General features: G+C 37.0%; 1 protein-coding gene across 1 annotated transcript in view; it reads right to left on the reverse strand.

The window, feature by feature from the left end:
• The window catches only part of LOC104127349 (DNA primase subunit 2), a 124,580-nt gene that overhangs the window by 27,335 nt on the left and 71,042 nt on the right, over positions 1 to 26,203 (reverse strand). Inside the window, exons 9-10 of the mRNA XM_009640014.2 lie at positions 20,153 to 20,225; positions 18,843 to 19,028 (exon numbers count right to left, since the gene is read on the reverse strand). Coding sequence (XP_009638309.2) covers positions 18,843 to 19,028; positions 20,153 to 20,225 — 259 coding nt within the window. The remainder of the gene's footprint in view (positions 1 to 18,842; positions 19,029 to 20,152; positions 20,226 to 26,203) is intronic.

Here is a 26,203-nt window from a genome sequence, read left to right on the forward strand (position 1 = left end):
TCGATGCTCAGACTCCATCTTTCCTAATTCCATTACTCTAGGATGTGCACGAAGAAAAATCCCCCTCCGAAGCAATCCCTTTTGCCAGTAAGAGCACCAAGGTATAATTAGACATGTTTGAAATACGCAGAAACAAGAAGGCTGAGGTAGGGAACTGTCCCTTCCTATTTATTCTAACACCCCAAATTGAAGTGGTAGGATTTTCACAGTTCCTTGAACAAAATAAGGAAGTTATGTGCAGCACATATCATGCATGTAGATGTTTTCAGGGTTATTCTAACTGCTTATAAATTGCTTGGTTTTAAACTATTCTGGAAAAACAGTTTAAAAAGCTGTAAATCTACTATTATAGTATAGTCTAACTGCAATCTACCATAAGGTCATTATGACAAAAAAAACTGTAAAAGGTCAAAACTGGAATTAAGTCATTTAAAAAAAACCCAAACAGTTTTTAGGTGACGGACCTGTAAGAACTTTTGAGGGTTTTACTGAAGCCTGGTATGAACTTGCTCAACAATAATGATGCTGCAGGAGTGTGTACATTGCCCTTTTACTCCGGGTGACGGTTTCCATTGAGATGAAAGAATACAAAGGCAAAAAAATTATTGTTATCATAGGAAAAACTGGGTATGCATATACATCGCACCATAGTCTATGCTAAAGATCAATGGAAACTTACTGCCGAAGTTACAATAAAACAGCAATGTTAAAGCAACAACATTATACTATTGAGCATCCGCACGTACTAGATCACCTACTGCTGGTAATACTTGAAAGCAGGGATTCTCTGCAACTTTTTAACTGTATGGCCCACATCTTAACTATATCGGTTATATTGCCTCTGTTTAGCTCCCTGAACTTTCCAAAATCTGCATGGCATTTGTAATTTATGTGCTGGATGGATGGGGCTTGGCTTTGGTGAGGGAGAAAGGGATCAAGAAATAGGCCTCGTTTAAGGAATGAACTGGTTCACACTGAAGCCAAAGAGCTGAGGCAAAGACAACCCTTTAACAACATCTCAATCTAAATTTGTCACTTTGATGTCGGGATGCGCAAATCTCGGGGTTAGCAGCAGTGTGAATCTTTGTCTTGAAAGAGTGCAAGTCAACTGCCTGAGCTTTTCTGTTTCCTCCAGGCACGGCTACAGGATGCACGTGATGCCTGGCCTGAAGCGCACTGCTGATGCCAAGTGGGCAGTTTAGAGTTTTTATGCATCAGTATTTGTTCTAATGGACCGAGGTGTCCAGTGTATGAAACAGAATGTACGAGTGATGATCCTGGGTATCCCATAACAAGTGACACCGAGGCTTTCTTAGACGACTTCTCCTTATAAGAAGCTAAGCTCTTAGCGTTGATTAGTGTGACTAAACCACCACTCCAAAGCCAGAATCAAGGAGGCTGCGGGCCAGTTGACTGGGTATAGATGAGTGTACAGTAGCAAGGAACTTACATTTTGCTTTTATGTGGTGTATTCACATGAGTATCAGACTAATGCAGATTAATTTGCCTTATAACTGTTAAGACACACATACTGCATTAGACAGCCTTCACTAGAAGATGTACAAGTTATAAATTAAGGTATAACCAAGGTATAAATAAAAAGCTATAAAAAATATTTAAGCGCTATAAATTTCCAACTGGTATAGCCTAATACCAGATTACTATGGTCCAGATAGGAATTTAAGGAAATGCTATTTTTGATAAATTCTGATCACATAAATGCACACAGGATCTTTGGATATGGAATGAGGATGTACATCAAATGGACCATCTGGCAGGTACGTGCTCTACTTTGGAAAAAAGCCATCATCAAACAAAGCAGGGAAGGATGGGTCATGCATACCCCATAATTATTAGTTTGATACAACTGGATACACTTTCAAAAGAGAACAATAACAAATGACATTCCTAAGGCATTCCAGCCACCACAGAGCATCACGTCATCACTGACAGTTACTTTCCTCATATCACTTGTCATATTTGCAGATTAGTATCTGCAAATAGAACTAGGTTTTCCATAAATTGTTATCATTTCTGATATTCAGCATGTGAATTAGGATGGAAAATAATTTGCTGACAGGTCTTCAAAGCACTGCATGCTCAGGTTCACACTTCCCCAAAACTTTTCATGTTTCAGTTTAACTGCTTTTATATACTTGTGCAAGTTTTTATGCATCTATTCCTTACAGTACTGGGAGATTTATTTATTTAAAGTCTAACAACTAAGCAAGATGTCTGCAGTAATTTTGTCTAGCTTCTTGGCTGACCATCAGATTAGTTCCAACTCTGCAAAACTCAAAGTAGTAATGGTTTAACACCTTTCTTTAAATAGTCATTAGGCAATTTCCTGCCTAACATTGTCGAGCCTGTATGGATAACAGCTTCAAATTCATAAATTTATTGCACAAACTTGTGTATCTTCTGAAATAATTGGTTCATTTTTTTCATCCATTTCTTAGACAGTCGCTCAAATCATTCCTGTTGACACTGCTTAGTTGGCATATCTTTTTCCAAGCAACTTTTTTTTTTTTTTTCCTAAAAGCTCAGCTTGAGGTTATCTTTTCCAAAGCACGGTTGTCATTTAGGAGCACAAATAAACGCTTCTCCAACTGCCAATGACAAAAGTTTCAATTTATCCTAAATTCTCAACCTGTAGCACGATTTCTATGCTTTAAGTTACAGATCAGAGACATCAGCTAAAATTAAGCTGCAAAATTCTAACAGGCTGTGCAGCAGTCATAGACAGATTCAAATCAAGTTCAAAAAACCTCTTCCCCTCCCATTTCAGGTTTTCCAAACCACATGAGGCAAGAACTGCTTCGCTCTGGAGATGGCTCCATCTACCACATGGAAATCAGAAAAGTTTTGATCAGCCAAATTCCTTGTATACCCCTCACGCAAAAATATGACAATGTAGGCTTTTATTTACAATAGTCTAAGCTTGCCTTAATAAAACTTAGATAAATATAAAATTTATGTACACTATTTCCCCCCACATTCACATGGACCAAGACATTAAATGAGGAAAAGTATAAAATAAACCACAGCAGGCTATCTTCTGCCTTAAGACACTGTACCAAATTATCAGCACAACACATCTTAAAGCCATCTCCTATAACATTTTTTATGCGGCGCACACTTGGTCATCTATGAAAGAATTTATTAGATACTTGAAGAAATTGCAGTATTTCTTTCCATATCCAAGTTACCAATACTTTGTTTTTATTCTGTTGATGTTTCATGTATATTCTATCGAAAAAATTCAGACACAGAAGACGCACTTCAAGACATATGGTCAAAGAAGAGACATTTCAATTCAGATTTGATTGTTTGAAGCAAACAAGGAAGGAGTTGCCTTCAAACACACTGAAGCCTCTGAACAAGAAAATGCTACAGGGAAGACCGTTCTTTTGTAGGCTGCCACTAAAACAAAGTTTCCACAGGTATAGCAGTTTGTGGAGGTCATAAAGGTGAATGCTACTTTAAAAACTACTTTAAACAACAATTAAGAGCATGTAAAATTGTTACTTCATTTTAATGCTCACCAGTGAGAGTAGAAAAAAGAATACTAGTGATTTTTATAATAGTTGATTCATTTCTACTTCTGGTAAACTGAAATGTCTTTGTGATTCCAGAATTATACAGCAGTCTTTGTTTAAAGATTATTTCTACAGAACATGGTACGATCCCCTTAGCATAATGTCTGATACATTATACCTATGTATAGCATAATGTCTGATACCTATACATAACATTTTTCTTGGATAGAAAGATAGATATATGAAAGAAATAAATCCTGTCCATATTACACTGCACCAATCTCCTAATTCTTTATGGGATTACAATGTCTAAGTCATTTCACATAGTACTCCACTAATTATACTAGTCATTTTCTCTAATATTAATATTACCAAAAATTACAAACTTAGAAAAAGATAAAAATGCTATGTATCTATGAATATCATCGGTTTGATATTCCCAAGAATCATTACTTTTCCTAAATATTTGCCTAACCTACTCCAAAATTTTCAGTGAGCAACACTACCAACAAAAGAAAAATCTGAGAGAAAGAACAGCTGGTTTAAGGCAAAAATCAGTTTGTGGGTGATATTTTAACCCATATCAGAATTCCACTAACAAATTAATACACAATTTTATTGAAAATATTGAGTTTCCTGATGACAGTTCAGAGCGTTACTGAACGGAGGTGTCAATTTCTTGCCATTTCAAATGAGACAACTATGCAAAGAAATAGTCATGTTTGGAAATTATAATCAAGAATTATACAGAAAGTGGAAATTACAGCAAGAAAAGAAATATTTTAGATGATAATTAACTCTAATCAGGTGATGAGAACTTCTGTTGCTTTGTTTTTAAATAGAAGAAAATACTGTATCTTACTTTAAACAAGAATTAAACAGCTGCATTAAAATGGCAGTATTTGACAGCACCATAAGAGATACCATGCTTTTCTTAAGTATCTATAAAAATGCATTGGTACTTTCCTTCAAATAACAAATGAACACTCCATAAACCCAATTACTGTAAACATATTTTCGACAGATTTCTGCAGACTATTCTTTATGGTTTTGCAGAACTCTTAAGAAAAGTCTTTCTAACACCAGAGAACAAACTTGAATCCTTTACTAAATATTTACTCCATAACACACTCATTTAGAAAGTGTAATATGAGATGGAAAAAAAAAATCCAATAATCAATTTCTAAACCAAGGAATTTCATTCAGTTGGGAAAGAACCCCACACTTCACTTCTGGTACCCCATGAATTACAAGTACACCAATGCCTTTCAGGTTTTTCTGCTGATGTTTTTCAGTCAGTGCTTCTCATGTTTCAATATGCAGAGAAGTTAGCTGATGTAACTTGGAAGTGTATCTTTCAGTGGAAGATAAGCAGTAAATTAATGAGGTTATTCATTTTATAAGAAGTGGCAGACAGAGAATAAGAGTCCCTAAAACATTCAATGGCAAAGGAGAACACAGAAAGCATTATAACCGAAAGAGATGCAAGAGTGTTAACAGATTAAAAAGTAGACAGGAATTCGGTATGTGGCACAATAAAAAACGACTAAGAAAGTTAAACAGAAGTAGAATAGTAACTAACTGTGTGCATCTATAGGAATAAGATTCAGCTCCAGACGACTAAATCCAGACGTCTCCCATTATTGTCAGTGTAAGTCAATGCAATCAGAGGAGTTTGGGGAGAAATTCAATTCACTCTAACGTAGACACCTAGAGGCTCATTAAATAAATCATTCTCTAGACACTATTGACTGTATAGGCTAGATCTCTATTGATCATAATGGCAGCTTAGGATCCCAGTGTAAAGAATATGTATACCAAGGAGCAAAGAAATTCAGTAAGTCTGTATCAGAATTGGGAGAAATCCATACTTATATGTATACCACTGTAGCACTTAGAGGTTTTCAGAGAAGATGGATGAAGACTGGCCAGGGACCCCTGCAAAGTCCAAAAATTAAATTCCTACTGCTTATCCAAGCTCTAGCAATACTCTAAAAAAGAATACTCTCATACGATGTTCTATAGTTTTATTTGAGCACAGTGAACACGTAATGCATTTACAGTCTCATGTAGCTCATGGTCTATTATACTGTAGCATGTACTGTAACCTAGATCCACGCATGCAATAAAAACCTAAGCACATAGGGCATAAATAGGAAAGACAACTGCTATCAGCATGGAGACATGTTGTCACTTTGTGAAGAATCTTGAAGTGTAGCCAGTGGGATTCTGTTTATAAGATAAACGAGCAATACAATGCAGGACTGGGACATGAGGTTTAGACTGCACACCAACAGATTCTCACTAGCGCGTGACAACATCTTAAAGCTGTGGATGAGAAGACAGAGGCATTCAACAGACCAGACTCCAACAGGCCAAAGTGGCAGCCAAATGGACTCCAGAAGAGATTTAGAGGACAGCCATTACTCTCAGCTCCAGCTCGTACCCTAGGTATTTAAGACTTCATCTGCTTCATGGAAAATGGTCCAATGTGGATATTAGACAGAAAATTGTTATCATTTAACTCAACAGTCTGACATGGCAGATTCCTTCATTCCAATAATAATTTCCCCTATAAGAGAGGAGAAAGAGCACACCAGAAAGCAAGGCTATCCAAGCAGCTCTACTACAAACTGGAACTTTAGCAGGGTATGACAACTCCCAGGTTGCTGGAATAGCAGAAGAGAAACTCACAAATGAGAGAAGGTCTGAGGAAAAATTGTTTCAGCCATTCCAGGCAATCAAAATCAGCAGGACCTGCCTCATTTTGAACAAGACTCTTGGCATTAAAACAGCAACAATTAAGTTCAACCACAGCACCAGAAATGAGTGCTGTGCATATTCTTCTGCTTTTGAAAAGCATGGCTGCTGGCATAGGCTGCAGTTCACCTATGTGAGGGTGTTCCCAATTTCAAAGACCTCTACAGGATACTGGAATTAATCCAAGGAAGCCTGGCTCATTATCCAGTATTCCAGTTCTACTTAGTCATCTGCCAGAGAGTCAAAAGATCTGAGCAAGTTCACCACAACAGTTGAAGTTCTCAGCCTATGCATTGTGTCCAAAGAGCAACCATTTCCTGACACAGTGGAAGATGTCATGTGCTCACTGAAGGCCAACCCTACTCTGGGCTGCATCAGGAGAAGCGTGGCCAGCAGGTCGAGGGAGGGGATTCTGCCCCTCTACTCTGCTCTGGTGAGGCCTCACCTGGAGTACTGCATCCAGCTCAGGAGCCCTCAGCACAAGAAGGACATGGAACTGTTGGAGCGGGTCCAGAGGAGGGCCACAAAAATGATCCGAGGGCTGGAGCACCTCTCCTATGAGGACAGGCTGAGGGAGTTGGGCTTGTTCAGCCTGGAGAAGAGAAGGCTGCGGGGAGACCTGATTGCGGCCTTTCAGTACCAAAAGGGGGCCTATAGGAAAGAGGGGGAAAATCTTTTTAGTAGGGCCAGCTGTGTCAGGACAAGGGGTAATGGTTTTAAACTAAACCAGGGTAGGTTTAGACTGGATATAAGGAAGAAATTCTTTACAATGAAGGTGGTGAAACACTGGAACAGGTTGCCCAGAGAGGTAGTGGAGGCCCCATCCCTGGAAGCACTCAAGGCCAGGTTGGACGGGGCTCTGAGCAACCTGATCTAGTTAGCGGTGTCCCTGCTCACTGCAGGGGGGTTGGACTAGATGACCTCTAGGGGTCCCTTCCAGCCCAAAACATCCTATGATTCTATGATATTTTACATGCTGGTTGAACTACACAGCCCTCCCTAAATATGCAATCTTTGAAATAGAGGCAGGAAGATTTTGCATACCTTTTGGAGTACTTAAACCACAGAAGTGTTCTTCCCTTTTAAAACCATGTACCTTGCACAGGGAGTTCACCTGAGTAAGCTCCCCATCTTGACTGATTAGATATTATTGAATTACTTCATTAATTTATTACTGCATCCCTTTGCAAGCACCCTTGTGGTGTAGCAATGTCATTAGGAATCCTTTACAGGTTGCTATTCCTCAATCTATACACTGATCAGAATGACATCTGAAGCCAAGTTTGGCATTAGATGACAAAAAGCACGTAAGAAGCAAGGTGCCACCTGGGAACACTGCTAGCACATATTCAGTGGGCTGTCAACCAACACCCCCAGGGCCCTCTCTGCCAGGCAGCTTTCCAGCCACTCTTCCCCAGGCCTGTAGCGTTGCATGGGGTTGTTGTGACCCAAGTGCAGGACCCGGCACTTGGCCTTGTTGAACCTCATACAATTGACCTCAGTCCATTGATCCAGCCTGTCCAGATCCCTCTGCAGAGCCTTCCTACCCTCAAAGCAGATCGACACTCCTGCCCAACTTGGTGTGATCTGCAAACTTACTGAGGGTGCACTCGATCCCCTCGTCCAGATCATTGATAAAGATATTCCCATAAAGACCACCAGCTTCTGCTCCCCCATGTATGGGGGGGGAGGTATTTGAGGAACATTTTGCTTTTCTCCTTGTTCAAATAGACTTCAGAAGGGACACAGGGAACAGGAAAAGCTCAGAGCACACCACATTATGCAGAATTCAGTTTGACAGCTAAATAGCATTGTACATTTCAATATAAAATCAGAATCTAACCTCCTTTCAAGAAGTAGTAAACTCTATAATGTTGAAATACTTAAGCCCTATCATAGTAATTTAACTTTCCTAAATCAATATATTAAACTTCTGAAACATAAATTGTGCATAGCACAAATAATATATAAAAGAGTTGTCCTGTCATTATTCATGAGATTCAACAGATTTCAAAGACATGTGGCAGAATGTTAAATCAATTCTGAAAGTAAAAATACATTTTTATTTACATCATGCCTACATGGTATATCAGCAGAGAGCATATTTGATACAACATTCTGCTTTTCTGGATGACTGAATATGAAATATAGCCATGATTTGCTGGCTGAATGTAGTCAGCCAGTATATGACAGCCATGTGATGTTACAACAATTGCATAGACATTATCAAAAGAGAAAGCAAAGTATACAGGATTTTGGATTGGAAATCAGTTTATACAATTACAGGAAAGCTGAACATTTAATACAATAATTTTAAAACATTCTTTCAAACAACTATATCAATGATAAACTATTCTAACAAAACTTTTCTGTTCAAAAAGCACAGGAACACAACTCGAAGAGACCTGCTATATCACTCAGTTTGTCCTGGAAGGTAATAAAAAGATACAGATGAAAAGATTTGCATGTCAAAAACAGTTAACCCCTGTCTCAGAACTTGGGGTAAATAGCCAAAGAGCTTAAATACGTTACTGGTGGCGCGTGTGGCAACTTACAGCAGGCATTTTTCGGTAGATGGCTATAAAGAGAGCGCTGTATGGTTAAGAAAGTATTTGACAGAGCGTGCTAAAGACTGCATGTATTTAATGACACTCAGAGACTTCACAACTGCTGAACTTAGAAATTTGGCAACCAGATAGCCAAACCCACCTATTACTTTTCTTAAAATGTCATGGACTGACCTACCTGCTGCTGCTGTGCCTAATAAAACAGAAACCTCTTCTGACAAATACACAGTCTTTCTACAGAGATAATAAAGTGCAAGTCTGACAAGTGGTTCAAGACTACAAAAAGAATCTCAGAAAATTAAAGGTCTGGCTTTAACATCCATTTTTATACATACAATTCTAAAAAGATACTACAGTATGGAAAGAAAATGTGTATTGCTGGGAATAAAACAAGTCATAAGAGACCAGATTTGGATCTATATTAGTTTTAGTCCAGGAAAGATATTTACCGCTTTCAATCTTGTCAGTGCAAGAACCTTATCACTAACCTGCTCATACACTAGATTACTAAACACAGATTTCAGTGCGTAATATGTAACAACTATGAAAATTGATCCTGTTTCTTTTTATGGTAGCTAGTACAGTTTAAAAACATCACTGAAATTACGCCAGCACTGTAATTGATGTCCTGGAAGAGAGATTGTGTAGCTGGAGTTCTTCTCTGTCCCTAAGACATGCTACAGGCTGAAAGACCATCCAAAATTTTCCTGTATAATATAAGTCAGATGATGAAAACTGAAAATCAAAAGCAAGGGCAGATACATTTTTAATGGGTTTAAAAAAAAAGGCTGAACAAATTAAGGTATTTTAAAGTGAATAATCATAGGAAAATGTCACTGTGACTTCAGCTTCACAACAAAGACTGGAGAATTCCAGTTTTAAAAGAACATAATTGAGAAATCTGGTAGCAATTGAAAAAAGGATTATGTTTAGAGTAAAAGAGCACACATTTTTACTATAGCACTTATTACTGTGATTCCTAGAATATTTATGTGCCCACACAAAAACCTCCAAGTATATCATAGTCTAAAATTATTTTTTTGTTTTCTAGTACCTCACCATCAGTTGTGGTCTATTTGAGTAACACCCATAAAAGAAAATACGGTGAAAATAATGGTTTTATACCAGTTCCATTTCATTGAAGAGATATTGCTTTAGGATTTCGAATCTATTACACAAAAATTAACTTTTTTTTTTTTTTAATTCTAAGGGATTTTAAAAACAGGGTTTCCGTAACAAAAATACTCTCGTAAAAAAAACGTTAAAATATAGAATGACAAATAGTGAAACACATTCTTGTCAATATTCATTAAGCTTAGATAACTGTAAGGTATCCTGATATGCTGATTAGTCAGTTAAGGCCTGAGAAAAGAAAGTTTCAGAGGGAAATACACAAAAGCATGATTGAGTTTAATACGCATCTACATTAGCTACAGGGCATAATTAAAACTACATCACTCTCTTAAATCTACATAATTATGTCCCAAAGACGTAAGATTTTCTCTTTAGTATCCTTAACTTTACTGATAAACCAGTAAGGGCCTCAGGTTCAAAGGTCAGGCAACATTGTTTTAAAGTAAAGTACATCCTTACAGGTAAAAGGGTAAAAAAAGTAAGGGTTTGGGTTGTTTTTATTCCTTCTAGTGCTCAGAACTCCAGATGTGGCAGGCAAAACAAAATTCTAATGCACACTGAAAGAAAACAGTACTAAGTGAAATTGCAGATTATTCCCCTGCCAAAAGGTACAGGGAACTGATGTAGCATCTACCACTGGTGGGAATATGGCTAGTTTTGGAAACACCAATAACTCCATTAATTGATACTAAAAAGCTTCATTAATTTAAATACCACACAAGTTACCCAGTTGAATTCCATAGCACAACATTATGCACCACTTACCATTTATTACTATTCTTACTCCAATTTTTTAAACTTCTGAATACAGTTAAATCATGTGCAGGCTATACATACATATACAGACACTCTATATATTCATTTATTTATACATTTATATAAAGTTCCAAGTTAACAGCACCTTTCCAGTGATGATTACATACATTGCATATGGGCAGAAATGGTGAAAAACTGATTACTTTCATCTTATTTTGCTGAAGTGGTAGGACATTTCTACCATGAATCACGAAGAACATCTAATCTTACATTCATATCTGATTTCTCATCATCTGACCTCCTATATGTCATCTGGAGCTATGATGTGCTTCATTTACTTGCCTAATTTGGAAAAAAAGGTGAAATGGACTATGAGAAAAAGAGCCACAGAACACACATCTATACCTACAAACTTGCACACATTCGTGCGAGTATTGTGAACAACGTAGAAGTTACTGTCAAATCCCTTTGCAGCAAAGTCAGGGTTTCATATTTACAGGAAAGCAGAAGTAGTATCAATTCCATTGCAAAACTTGCATTATCAGTCATGTCATGCGGTGATGTCCATAAATACAACATGGCATGTTAATTTAACGACAGCAATTCCGTACTACTATTTAACCATAAGTCCTAAGAAAAATCACCATCTGATGCCAAGAACTTTAAACTATTTTGATTTGATCTCGCAGTTTCTTAATTAAACAGGAAGCAAATGGTTATCTCTAGCTCTAACTAGATAAGCTGATTTTCTGCAGTCTTTCCAGAATGATTGTGTCCACAACACTAAACAGAAGTAACACTGACAATGCTGATAGTGACTTCCCTTTAGCCACAGGCCAGGGTTATGTGCTTACAGGCATTGCTAATATTCTCTATATTTGATGCAGTCAGTGAGGAATCTTATCCTAGCTCCTTCCTATGACTTAGCAGAATTTAACAGGACTTGGCAAGGAGTTATTCATGTTTGGTCATAATTCTTGGAGTACATTCAAATGCAGCCCCTGTGAGCATGCTTTGGTAGTCCACTCACTTCCAGAATCCATTACAGATCTTTTTCCTACTGCTTTGGTCAACAGGTACATAAAACAAATTGAAGAAATTAAACCATGCAGAACAGTATATCCATAATATGCCAACAGTACTCATCTGAGTGTTTCAAAATTCTGAAGTGAACAGAATGCTGGCAAGCATAAGTGGATGCACACAGGACATGAAGGACAAATTCCCACCTATAAAACACAACTTCAAATAAAAATGATAATAGGTGATACCAAGAATCTTGCATAGACTTAACATACTTACTGTGATACACTTATTGCCAAAAATAACCCAATTTTGACAGCAACTGAAACTTATTTCCATTCAGCTAAAGAAGGACAGTGCGATTCCTTGGACTAAACTCTGTGGCCAGACCACAGAGCTTTTGCAAGAAATTCCTAGTTTTTAGGCTTAGCTCTAACCGTTCATATGGAGCGAAATGGGGAAGAATAATAGCTGCCCACGACACAACTCCTCGGGGTTTTCAGTTATTTGAGTCCAACTACCCACTGCTTCTTATTAGCAAATTACTATAGCCAAAGGAAAGAAAACAAAACCTTTTTCCAGCTACAACCAACAAGAAAGCTGTACTAATTCAGCTTGACTCAGATGCAACAAGAGCAATCCATGCAGTTATGGTTCCAAGTCATGCTTTTAATTCTCATGCCTAGTTGTATAAATTTTGGATATAAAACAAATTCACTCAAACACCTCTTCTGCATGTTGTTTATTAAAATATAAAATGAACTCCAGCCTATCCTCTTCAGCCAAGATCATGACAGATAATCCAACTCAGCAGCATTCTCTCTTCACATGAATATCACCTTCAACAACAGTTACGTCCCATTTGAACAATGCACCAGTTAACTTCCAGGCTTCAATTTACATGCAAAAAAATAAATTAAGGAAGCTATATGAAAGGAGTAGAACTCCTGATGACTGATTCACTGCCATAACGCTGACTTCTGGAAACCAGCATGAGTATGGAGTTCAGACTATGGACATTTTTAACTTGGTGTTCAGTGTATCTCTATGGCAAAGCCCGTTCAGCTCCTAAGAACCGACATCTTGGTTGAGTCACTTCACAGTTTTGCACAAATACTCTGATTTCACAGACCTGGATGTTCAGAGGAATGCCACAAAGGACTATGCTAAAAAAGAAAAGAAAACAAAACAAACAAACCCAACACCCCAAACAAAAAAAAACAAAAAAACCAAAACCACCACACACCACAAAAACAAAAAACTGAAACCAAAACCACACAAAAGAATTCAGGAACAGTGAAATCTGAGAGTCCTTTTCTTTAGCCTTTGGAGTCAAAATTCAAATTAAATATTAATTTTTACTTCAAGCCTACATGCCTAGGATGCACCTGGACTACATACTATCTTGAAACGCCCGTAACAATTGCACATTGCTGATTTTTTCTTCAAATTTGCATTTAAAGAAAAGGTTTAATGTAAATTCAATAGTAAGCTTGGGAATCAAAATGAGTCATGTAAATGAAAATGCATTTTCATGTTTCTTCTGACAATTAAATCATTCTTAGCCTGCTATTAAAGCAATTTCAAGAGCTAACTTTGTAGAATACAAAAAACATTTGGAAACGTATCATAAAAGTATTTTGGCTTCCTTTATGCTTAGTTATTCTAGGTAAGCATAGCCATTTAACATATAATAATGTTATTAATAGAATGTCATTTTGCCAATACAGAATAAAAATGATTCACTGACAATCTTTAAAACTAACTTGTTCTATCTCGCTACAGCTACAGCATTAAATGATAATTTCTAAATAATGAAAGAGGAATACAGATAGTAAGTGGTTCTACTGAGGCTAATTTTTATAGTCGCTGGTGGAAGGAAAAAAATTCTATTTCATTTTATGATGTTTAACACAAAAATATAATTTAATCGAGAACTTGACTATCTAGTCCCCTGATAACCAATGAAAGCAAGGGCAGTATGTTAAGTTATATTAATGCTTTGTCGCCCTGACATACCCTTCCATTTCCACAGATTTCAGGGGGATCAGATTTTACAGGTAATATATGCTGCACTTTTATTACATTTTTTTAAATCCTAGAAGAGAGCAAACATTTTTTTGAAGCTCTGTAGTAGCCTTTACACATCTCAGGAGAATTCAAGCCTAGCCATCTATTTGCATTACAGTACTACTGATGTACAATTAAAAAAAGATAAGATTTTACTCTGAATAGAGGAATTTCAATTATATTTATATCTTTATCTCTTAGATGTCAAATATTGTGGTTTGCTGTTCAACATGTCACTCTAGGCTGCAGATTTGTAAAGTTTAAATAACTCAAGAATAAAAGTAGCAAATGACACTCAATGACAGAATTATACTTAAAAATGTGACAGAATAAAGAACCTTTTCTCATTTATGAATCAAAATTTGTTCCCAAAATAGTAGGCACCATTACCCAATATAAAGGGGGCAAGTAAAAAAAGAATCTAGCTGCAAATCAACCCCTAAATCTCAAACAAATGAGAAAGTAAAATACAAAAACCAAATGTAACCAACTGACTGATAAAGAAAATATTCCTGGGGATTTAAGGAGGTGGAAGCTGTTCTAAAGAACCACCACATCATCCATGCATTACAAATTGCACTGGGGATAGTTGTGTGTGCTTAAAAGCACTGCCCTGCAGATTATCAAGTGCCCATTTCTATTTTCATTTAAATACATGGGGGTGGGTGGTGTTACTAATACAGCTATACAGACCTACAAAGCATTATGGCACAAGCACTTCTAATTTACATCTATAGGTTGTATTTTTTTATTCCTTATGATCTTGTCTCCCTCTAGCGGCTGGCCCTCACAAAAATGTATTTCTAACTGTATTCAGACCTGTATGCAGAATCAGGGGATAATTCAGTCTGGAAAGGACCTCAGGAGGTCTCTAGTCCAAGCTCCCCCTCATGGAGTTTCTGGTTGGCCCTGGTAGAAACATTCACCACTAGCTGTTTGCAATCAAGGTCAAGCCTCACTCCTGAATCCAGATTCAAGGACCTCCTAAGATCATCTGGAAAAAAAAAAGGAAGAGCCAGGAAAATCAAATCACTGGAACTATCTCATTGGGATGTATCTTCATCCCAAAGTTTCACCACTTCTTAACAGAGTAGGAGATGTATTCCTCTGCACACTGATGCAGTATATGCCTGGCAAGTTGTCTTTCCTCAGTGTCATACATGATATCATCATGTGTGGAAGAAACATTTAGAATAAATTAATAATCAACTGAAACTTAAAAGGTTTATTGTGAAAGGTTTGCTTCTTTACCAATCACAGACTGAGCAAGGTTAAGTGTCAGTAAAACTTTCCTCTTCCTTCTTCCAGGAAAATGTCTCATGAGGACCTTCACTAGTGGGATTCATACCTCAGACAGGAACCTCTGAGAAGGAGAAAACAACCTGCTCATTGCTACTTGTGAACAACTGCTACAGAAACAACAAGCCATATGAAACTGCAGTAAGATGATCTGGAAAATTAAGTCAGGAAGAATAAGAGGCTTCACTAGCCTGAATGCCACCAACATGCCCCAGGAAAGAATCCTAGAACACAGGGGCTAAAGAGACATGTCTCAGTAAGAAGTCACAAGGACAAGAAAACTAATCTGTCATCAGGATAATTTCGTAAATATAGGAAAACTTACATTTTTGAGATTTATTTAAAAAACAAACAAACAAACTCTTGCACAATTGTCAGATGCATTTCAGTAGCATATGCAACAATAATAAAAATCAGTGCAATATCAAATTGCAATATCAAGAGAATTATTTTCAACACAGAAGTGCACAACTAGCAACTATCTCTTCTGTAAAAAAAGGGTAAATAATCAGAGTACTAGAAGACAACATGTCATACCACTGTGCACCAAATACTGCTAAGAAAAGAAATCTCTATCACAAGTATATATGTAGCAAAGGAAAGCAGAAAGTGATGGCTTGCCTTAAAGTCATCCACCTGTATCGAAACCTCGATTCCAGGCTATTAGCTAAAGAAGTAAGCGAATAATGCCTTAAAGAAATTGATCCAGCTTTCATTCTTTCCTTTGTTCTAAACACTGCATGATCTTTCAAGTCTCTGATTTCACATTCACAGACTAATCATACAAATAGATCTGAAAACAATAACAGCCAAGTAATGATCACTGCTATAAGAGGATTTTATTTTCAACTACCAGAGCATTTTTACAACTCTACTGTATTTATTTAATTCATCGTGGTTTACCTTATTACTTTCTTGTTTCAAGTATTTTAAAAGCATACCGGAGTTACGCCCCTCTTTTTTTGGGGCAAGGGGGATTTATTTTTAAGCCACAGGACCAGGACGTGAAAGAAACTATGGGGATTAATATCTGTTTAGAGTAAGATCACATTTTATAGAAAAACCAAAGCAGCCTTAAAATAACACTGAGGTTATAAAGCCAACTGCCATAACCATTCACTCAGAAATAACACATCTATCACCATTTGATAGTTGATCCCGTCATCTGAACAATAATAATTTACCATTTAGGCACTCTTAGCCTAGCAATTTGCAGAGTAATTTTAATTACAATGCCTAAAGAAAAAAAAAAATTATTTTGTGCTCTCCATTTGTCTCTGTTGTGAACATGCCAGTACATGATCACTCCCCGCCAAGAGAGCATCTCTACCAGTTTCAGTGCTTTCTTTGTAGGCAATACTTGATTTTTTTCTTCCACCGAACACATGGTTTCACACTTCATTTACAATGTACTTTACAGATTCCTCTCTAAAGGTAAAATGTTGTTTCTAAAAAAAACTTTTCTACAGTGTTTTTATCAATGAGCCTTGGAGTATGTCCACATCAGTGATTCAGAGTACAGGAGGAGTTCTTTTTGGTGCAAATTTTCCTTGTACCTATGCTTAGCCTGGTGGTAGGCACTCCACTGTGCCGCTGATGTGTTTGTTCAAGGTATCTTCCTTCCTGTTGAAGACTGAAGCTCTGTGCCAAGAATTCTTAGGATTGAGAACTAGCATAAATGTTGCAGCCATTAAAGACAAATGTGAACATAATTTTGAAACCTTAACCATTTACAGCGAATTGAACACTCCCTCTTTGCAATACACCAGTCAGTAATGAATAATTAACGTTACTCTTTAGCAAGTATCATGCATGTATCTTCACAATGCTCCAGTAAGACAAAACAGTATAATTATCTCCACTCTACAGGAAAGGAACAATGGCATAAGTGTCAGAAAATAAAAACGTCAAAAGAAGAAAGTACCAATAAGAATAGTATTAATCTTCATTTTTTTCAGAACATTAAACATTATAGGACATTTTACTGTGAAAAAACACAGGCTACTGACTTCAGTTACAGGTATGAAAAATCATCTTTTTTTTAATCCCAGTCTAAAGTTGGTTATTTAGAACTTGAAAAGAAGAATGAAAATTACAAGGAAATAGCAGCCTGCTTGTGAAAAATGCAGTAACTATAACACCTTGCTTCATTCACAATATGCTTTCTAACTTTCAAAGCTAAACACAAGATCATAAAACTTCATTTATTTCTAGGGCTTATCAAGAGAGATGCTATAGTAGAAAGTCATAACCCTGTGATTTAAAACAGAATCCAAGGTGCATACATGTCTTCATACATGTGCATACACCTAAGTTCAAAGCACAAGTAGGTGGAATCGGACCTGTCCGCACAATATTTTTTAAAAATAGAAATAATAAATGTATATATTTACATTATTATTGTTTCTGACTGCTTGTTTTTATTCTTTCAATTTCCTTTAAGCACAAGAAACTGCAACTAAAAAGTCTGTATTTTCCTGAATTCAGTTAGTAATTAATTGGCATTCAACTGCAAAATTTAAGTTATTACCTCTCTTCAAATGCTTTCTTGAAACCTTTGTAAGAGAATGCATTTTGGATTTCTTTTTTAACAAAAAACATATCTCCTCTTAAATCATATCCCATTTAAGGAACTAGATTTACAGAAGTTTAGGTACTCATTCAAATCCCTTTCCCCTTCCCAAAAAACCTGCAGACGAGTTGATCTATGTTCGGGGACTTGAAACGAGACATACATACCATAGTTCATTGTAGCCAGCATTACTTTTTGCCCCATATCTTGTATAAATAGCCATGTCCCAGAGAACCTAAACTAACGAAGATTGTCTAGCAAACACTCCAAAATACTTCATAGTACTCAGGAAAGCTGAGATCTCACAGTATTAAATGCAAAGTATCAGAGTGCAAACAAAACTGACATAACATCTGAAACATCTGCTCTAACACATACTGCAGGACTGGCAGAGACAGATAAGTAAGGAATCCTGCTTGATTCTACCTAAGCTGTTCAAGACAAGGAGCAGGTCACAGACCTCCAAAAATCAGCATACATTTTTCATGCTCTCAAAAAGGCAGCACGTTATGTTATACTTTCCTCACTCTCAAAAACATTAGCAAGGATTAGACCAATGACTAATATGTCAATAATAATGCCCATTGTACTGAAGAGCATTTTCTCACTATTTCCTTGAACATATTCTGTCTTCTTTCACTTCCAGTTTCTCCTTCTATTCTTAGACTGTAAATTTGCTAAGGCAAGCTCACCTCACACACAGCTGTCCAATTTTTTTTTTTTTTTTTAAATTAACCAACAAAAAAGGCTAAGCTTGCCTTTCAGATAGTACTGTTTGTGGTCACTTACCTGTTTGGTGAATTAGTTCAGTTACATAGTACCTATATCTCATAAAGGACATTGTTTTCCTAGTGATTTAGTGGTAAAGTAAGATTTTTCTAGTCCTCATCTATAAAAAGCCTCTTTGTGGCTTGCCTTTTTTCCACACGTTTCAGGCAAATGACCAAAAAAATGAATAAAATCATAAGCAAAGAGAGGAAAAATAACCCCACCTTTAAAAGACATTACTGTGCCTTTTGCCCAATAATCTACTTTAACAAGCATCTATTCGGTATGTATCACAATGTATATATTAACTACCTCACATTCACATATTTAGATATTTTTCATTTGTTGAATTACCTTGTCTGCATCCACTTTTCCTCTGATAAATTCTTTCTTCCAAAATTCCAATGCCTGTTCCAGAGTCAAGCCAATGCCTTTTAAGAACAGTCCATATTGCATACGGCCTCCGTGACGGAGATGATGGTTATCACGCAGGGCTTTGTGCAACTGGCGCATGCAAAGAGGGAATGATCTCACAGAAAGCTGTCAAGAGAAAAATTTGTGTTTAAGGCATACTGTTTGTTTAATTTGTAGGATATATGCTTATTGTGATTATTAATTAGCTCCAGCTGAAAATGCCAATGGCTGGAAGAAAAGATATGCATGTGCAGAGCGCCTTGGGATGGATGATAAAACAAATGTGTCCATAAACCATCAAATCCAATAACCATCTCAAGAACAAAATCCAAATGATGGGATAATACAGGTGGGTAGTATCGGACTATCTTCAGTTACAAAGTAACACAGGTTTAATTGCTGTCAGGAAAAATACATCCACAGTTCCATTACAATATTTCTTGCTTCATCCTTATTTTAGCTTCTGGAATGGCAAAGGTGACCTTTGTTAAGAGTTTATGAGGGTTGGGGGAGGGAGTGGGTTTTTGTCAAATAACTTTGAAAAACTATAAGCAGGACTAAAATCCATTGCAACTGACCTCCAGGTTTTTTTCCCTGAAGAATACTATTTCTTATAAAGCAAGATCTCAGAGATAAAAAATGTAACACTCAAGTTTACTTGGGCTTTGCATTTTTATTTTTAACATTTGAATCATGCCATGGAATTTACTACCAAAGGAGCACTGTCATGGTTGAGATGGACACTGAAAACACAAACGATTTCTAAAGTTCAGATAAAGGAGTTGTAATGTGGTTTTAATTGTCTCTGCACCATCAATGTGGTTTTACAATTAATTTTATTTACTTCCTTGTTTTGAAAAACCCTTCTGTACATCAAAAGTCCAAGAAAGAGCATTGAAAAGACTAAATCTGCAATGCAATAATCATAAACTAAACATCATGGGTTGCAAAATTATGAACTAAGAAAATTTTGTGAAACTCTTTATAATTATGTTAGGTATTTGTGAAAGTACACAAAATTAAGCAGCAAATTAAGCAATTCATTACAGCTCCAGTCTAAATCCTGATTAGATGCATTTTCAGTTAATTCTGTTCCATTTTAACCTTTATCACCATTCAAGTAGTGGAGTGACAAAGAAATACGAATCAAAAAAGATAAAGGCTTTGTATGCTGTCTGTACATAGAGTACTTGAATTTTAAAAGTTACATATCAACATACAATATAACTCAGTAAACACAGAGGACTTACAGTATCGATCTGTTCTAGAGAAATTTTTCCAGTGTTCTTTTGCACGCTGTAATCTGGGCCAACGTAAGAATGGCTGAAAAACAAAGCAAACAGCATTGTTTAAAACTGTTAAAAAATTTTTTTTTTAAGTTTACAAAATTTAGAAAGAAATTCTTTTACCAATTAAGGGCTGCAAATATTTTATATCAGGCAAAACCACAAAAACAGTATTTGACAGTTATATAAGTAATTAAGATTTATAAAACCAACATTTGAATCAATGTGGTAAAGAAACCCTCCCTCCCTTTACCTAAAAGAAGTGATGACAGGTCACTCAGAATCCAGATCACAGGATCACACTGCTGCTGAGGTTGAGAGAGACCTCTGAAGACCATCTAGTACAACCCCCTGCTCAAAACAGAGTTAACTACAGCACATTGCTTAGCATCTGATCAAGCTGGGTTTTGACCATCTCCAACGACAGAGACTCCATAATCTTCAGAGCAACCTGTTCCAGTATTTGACCACCCTGACAGAAAAATGTGCTTTCAAATGTGGAATTTCCTGTGTATCAGTTTGTGCCCATTGCCTCCTGGCCTATGACTGGATACCACTGAGAAGAGTCCCCTATGTCTTCTTTACTCCCTCTTTATCAGCCACCTATTTATATGTGTTGACAAGATTCACACATGCACACTCCTGCAATTTATCTCTTCCAGGCTGAACAATCTCAGCACTCTCAGCCTCTCCTCATATGTATTGGGGAGCCCAGGGTTGGACGCAGCCCTCCAGATGTAGCCTCACCAGTGCTGAGTAGAGGGGAAGGATCAAATCCCTTGACCTGCTGGGAGTGTTCTTCCCAATGCCACCCAAGAGACTGTTAGCTTTCTTTGCTTCAAGGGTACACTGGTGGCTCATAGTCAGCTCGTTGTCCACCAGGACCCCAAGGTCCTCTTCTGCAATCCTGTTCCACAGCCATTCAGCCCTCAGCCTATACTGGTACACAGGGTTATTTCTCCCCAGATACAGAGCTGGTATTTCTCTTAGTTGAACATCATTGGGTTCCTGTCAGCCCATTTCTACAGCCTGCCCAAATCCATCTGAAAGGCAGCACACCCATCTGGTGTGAACCATTCCTCCCCGTTTTGTACCATCTGAGGTTTGCTGAATAAGCACTCTATACCATCGCCTAGGACACTAAAGAAGCAGCTAAACAATATAGGAACCAGTATCGATACCAGAGGTACTCCACTAGTGATGGACCTCCAGCTGGTCTTAATGCCTCTGATCACAAATGTTTGAGCACAGCACTTCAGCCAGTTTTCAGTGCACCTCACCATTCATTTACCTAGCCCATACTTCATCATTTGTCAATAAGGAAGAAGAGATAGTGTCAAAAACCTTGCTAAAGCCAAGATAAATAACATCCACTGCTTTCTCCCCATCTGTTGAGCCTTCTATGATAAAATGACCAGCTACGAGGTTAGTCAAGCATAATTTCCCATTCACAAATCCATGCTGACCACTCCTGTTCACCTTCCTTATTCTTCATATGTCTGGAACTGAGATGAGGCTGACCAGCTTATAGTTCCATGGATCCTTCTCCTTACTCTTTGTGAATGTAGGGTTCACTTTTACTTTCTTCCAGTAATCAAGAACCTCTTCTACTTTGTTACTTGTGTAGCATTTTAAAAACACAAACAAGCAAACAAAAAACCTGATGTATTACTATGAACATCGACCGTGGGGGAAAAGTAAAAAATCAAAAACTTAAGTGTGTCAATAAAAAGCTAGGAAGGCTTTTACTGAAGTACTGACATACAAACACATGTTAACTCCTGACAGGAGCTGTCTAGCTGAAATAGCACAGGACTTTGCATGTACTGCCTCATCTTTCATTCATGCTGCAACAAAGCTGTTTCTGATACCTGAGCTAAGTTCAGGTAACCCTACGCTACAGGAGAGACAGTCATGTAGACATTGTCACCAAAGTAATTTCAAATCAGATACAAGCATCTAATGTCCAGCTTTTAAATATGTAGACTTCTTGAATGACGATGTGTGCAGGGCTGCAGAATAGGCCAAGAGAAATGCTTACCGCAGAACCCAACCAAACGCAAGAGCTGACAGTACAACAGGCACTAAAGCAAACAGGGGCTTTGGATACAGCATATTGGTCTAAAAATCAGGTTGCAAAGTCTGGGCAAGAACAAATTTCTTCGTGCAGGAGAAGAACTTACAAAGATCATTTCTTAAATTTTTTGAAGGCATATAGAGGCTAACTTCGGAAGAAAGGAATTTAGCTAAATGATACTAGGTGCTATAGATTGTTTTCTGACATTTCAATACTGTAAAGTGTGAGAAGTATATAGCTAAGAGTTGATTTTACTACAGTACAAATAGTTTGTTTAATTATACATGCATTCATTCGTTCTTTAGTCTTATTTCTGGCACACACTGGAGCACTAGTAAAGCTTACTGTACTTAATAGATTTTTTTTTCATTACACAACAAGGGATAAATAATTAAAAGTATTTGAGCTGTGTATGTCTATTACTACTGATTCTACTAAAGAAGTATCTAGATTTTCTTGTAGAACCAGATCTGCATCACTTTTGTACAAACAAAACAAAAATCACAACAACAACCCAACCACAGAACAACAGAAAACAGCTGTTGCTTTGGCAACTTTTTTTTTTTTTTTAAACAACCAATTAGGAAAATGACCGTTCAGCCAGTTATCACATCCCAGGATGAGTGCTGGTAACTTCTTAAGCTGCTCTACCATAATCACTTTAGATCATTTGCTTCTATCCTATAGTATTTATTTTAATCATACCAACACTAAAAAAAAAAATGCTAAGCTGAAGAAAACCACTTATTCCTAGCATGCATAAAAAGGAATGGTGTGGGAAGAGGAGGTCCAAAGAGAAGACACAAGAGTTTTCCTATACAGTAAGTGAACAAAATAAGAGTTCAGAAATTACTGCTAAAAAGAGGTCATACTCTCTGAATCTTGCTTACCATTACGTCTGGACTTGGTAGAAAACCTAAAAAATTCTATGATTCTACTGCAAGTACAGAAAACTCAATGCTGGGGGCAGAGAGAGAAAAAATTCTACTTTTCAGACTCTGAGAAGCTGAAATATTCTCAGCATGGTAAGCAGTTTTCCATAAATGTTTCCGTATTTTTTACATTAAAAAGTAGCATATGACCATTGCAAGGTCAAAGTTTCTTGATACCCGACACCACTCACCAAAGAGCTGAACCCTACAAATTGCCTTTGAAGGTGGTGCTCTGAAAAAGAATATGCTTTATCAATCCAGAATATGTGGTAGATTAGAGCTGGGCATAAAGAGGCCAGCACTAGTCATGAGGCCTTTGGCAGCTAAGCTGTTGGATTCCTGTCCCAAGGAAATGCTAGAGCTTTTGGGTTTGCAACTTTGGATGCCAGGTGTTCTGATTTTCTACAGTAGAGATTCCCTGGGTCCCTTGGTTTCATCACAAGAAAAATCACACTGCTTTCTCCACAGATTGCCATTATTTTCTCTATGTTTCTATTAAAAAATCTCAACAACCTTGCAAATTAAAAAAAAAAATAAAAATTAAGACTATCCTTTATTCTACGAACAATGGCCCTCACTTTTTCATGTAATTAAACGTTGCCAAACATTTTCCTACTGTTGGTTTGAAAACACATTACAACACAAACTAACCAGGCTTGTGATCAACCTCGCTTTCTTCTCCTGTTTTTTGCTTCCAGTTTTAGCTCTGATTCTGGACTCATCCTTTTTTTTATTCCACATAGCTTCTGAGGTTACCTCCTGTTCAAGCTTTTTACTCACCCAGAAATATCTATAGTTCTTCATAACTTCTTTTTGTGGTTTACTGGAATGCAAGCAGTAACATCCTCACTTTTCACTTAAACAGTTTTATTTTGCCTCCATGTATAAATTCCCGTCTCTCTCCATTCAGCCTGACACAATCACTCAAAACCTGTTTTTCCAAAATCCAAAATCTTAGTTACTGAAAGTTTTCTAAACATATCTTGCAATTAAAGACCATAGGTGATTTCGCACTGCTGCTGACCAAGAAGAAACCTCCTCTACATCAATGCTTCCAAGAATGGGATCTATGCCTTTCAAATAAACAGCAGTAGGACCGTTCTGATAAATATTGTATTATTCACAGATGTGTTGGTATATCATGAGATTTAGTGAGGGTATGAAGGGCAGTTTGTAAATGTTGAGGATAGTAAATTACACCGGTCTATTAAGACGTGCATTCTTCTTTACTTGCTTGTGAGATGAATGTGAGAAGGAGGGTGAATATTTCTGCATGAGTATTCTGTTATCTGTTAAAAAATTCCAGTCTTGCAAAACACTTGGTTTCCGTATCAACCTTATGAACTCATCATTTGAAGACAGAATTAATAGAATCATATAAATGTTGGCTGTAAAGGATGCTAGAAGACCATTTAGTCCCACACCCCACTTTAAGTAGGGCTACTGTCAACACCAGTGAGGTGAGCCATGGCTTTTTCTAGCCAATTCCTAAAAATCTCCACAAACCAAGATTCCACATCTCTGGGCAATCTGTTGCACCATCCCTCTACCATAGGCATTTTTCCTAACATCCGATCTAAACCTCCCAAGCTATGTGACCACTCTCATTTGTTACATCCTCTGGCACCATCAAGAATTCCAGTGCTGTGATGTTTGTCCTTCAAACAGTTCTAGGACGCTATTTGATCATCCCTAGGCCTCCTCTTCACCAGACTAAACAAAATCAGCTCAGCTTCTCCTTATAACTCATGTACAAGCACAGTCCTATAGTCGTTTGGTGGGATCACATACAACAGGGTTGGCTAACTTTGAAACTATTCCTACTGAAGATTTTAAACAGTAGAGTGGTACAACACTCTAATTTAATCACAAACCCCCAAATAAATTCCTTTAAAAGCAGGAGTTGCAGAAGTGTTCTTCCCATGCATTTAGACATAGTTTCAATCTCTGTTAAATTGCTAAAGTTTTAGCAATTTAAATCTCCTTGTAACCTACTGTGAGCATGTGAAATCCCTAAGCACAATCTTGCATCAAGTTATTTTAATGTTTTAACTGAAAATGTTCTCTTTTTTTTTTTGGTCTAGTACAATTAAGATTAGAAAGCGCCAATGAAACAGAATAGAGGGGATCAAAGTCACGATAAAATACATATTTAGTGCAGAACAGTCCAATTACAAAATATGTTATGTTCATTTGAAAAAACTGGCATGGATTAAAATATCCATGCAGACATAATCCACAGTAAAATGACCTTTTCTAAGGACTAGCTAATTTAAAAGTCACAAGCAGATATGAATAGGTGCCAAAAAATGTGTGGGGCATTAACAACCAAACAATACCCTGTAACCTTCAACTGTATGCTCTTTTCACACATTTCTATCAAAGCTTTTGCTCCCCTGATAAAGCTCTATTGACATATGCCAAAAATAAAATATTGCTGTAAGAATTCACACAACGAAGGTAGAGGAAAGCCTACGACTCACTAATATTCTCCTTTCTTATGAGCAAGATGAAGCAAAAACTAATCACAGATTCACAGAAATAAATAACAGAGAAGACCTATTTGGTCTTCTGTCTATTCACTACCAGAGCTTGCTTTTCAAGCTGTAAGGTTTGATGTATTTTGTCTATTTTAAAGAAAATTCCAAAAAGGCAACTTGGAAGCATTTGTGCAGTTTTTTCAATTGGTGACAAAATGTACTGGAAACAGCCCCCCTGTTTTCACAAAAGCAAAATGGAAGTAACTTACCAGTCATTAAATACACATACCCAAGTTAACGTTAATATAAGAATGTGCAAAAAATACCTTTTTGCATAAATGTAGGATACAGTATCCCTGTTTAAAGTAGCTGATGTTAAACTACCTTTTTTTGCAACCTTTCCTTTTCCCATTTAAAAAAAAAAAAAGCGCAGAGAGGATTGCGATTGCTGTGATACTGAAGAGTGTTCCACTTATATAGATGCATAGCATATATCAAAAGAAATTTCAAATTTCTTGGTAATTAC

This window comes from Egretta garzetta, unplaced genomic scaffold (assembly GCF_000687185.1).
Source record: "Egretta garzetta isolate BGI_Z169 unplaced genomic scaffold, ASM68718v1 scaffold76, whole genome shotgun sequence".
Lineage (NCBI taxonomy): Eukaryota > Metazoa > Chordata > Aves > Pelecaniformes > Ardeidae > Egretta > Egretta garzetta.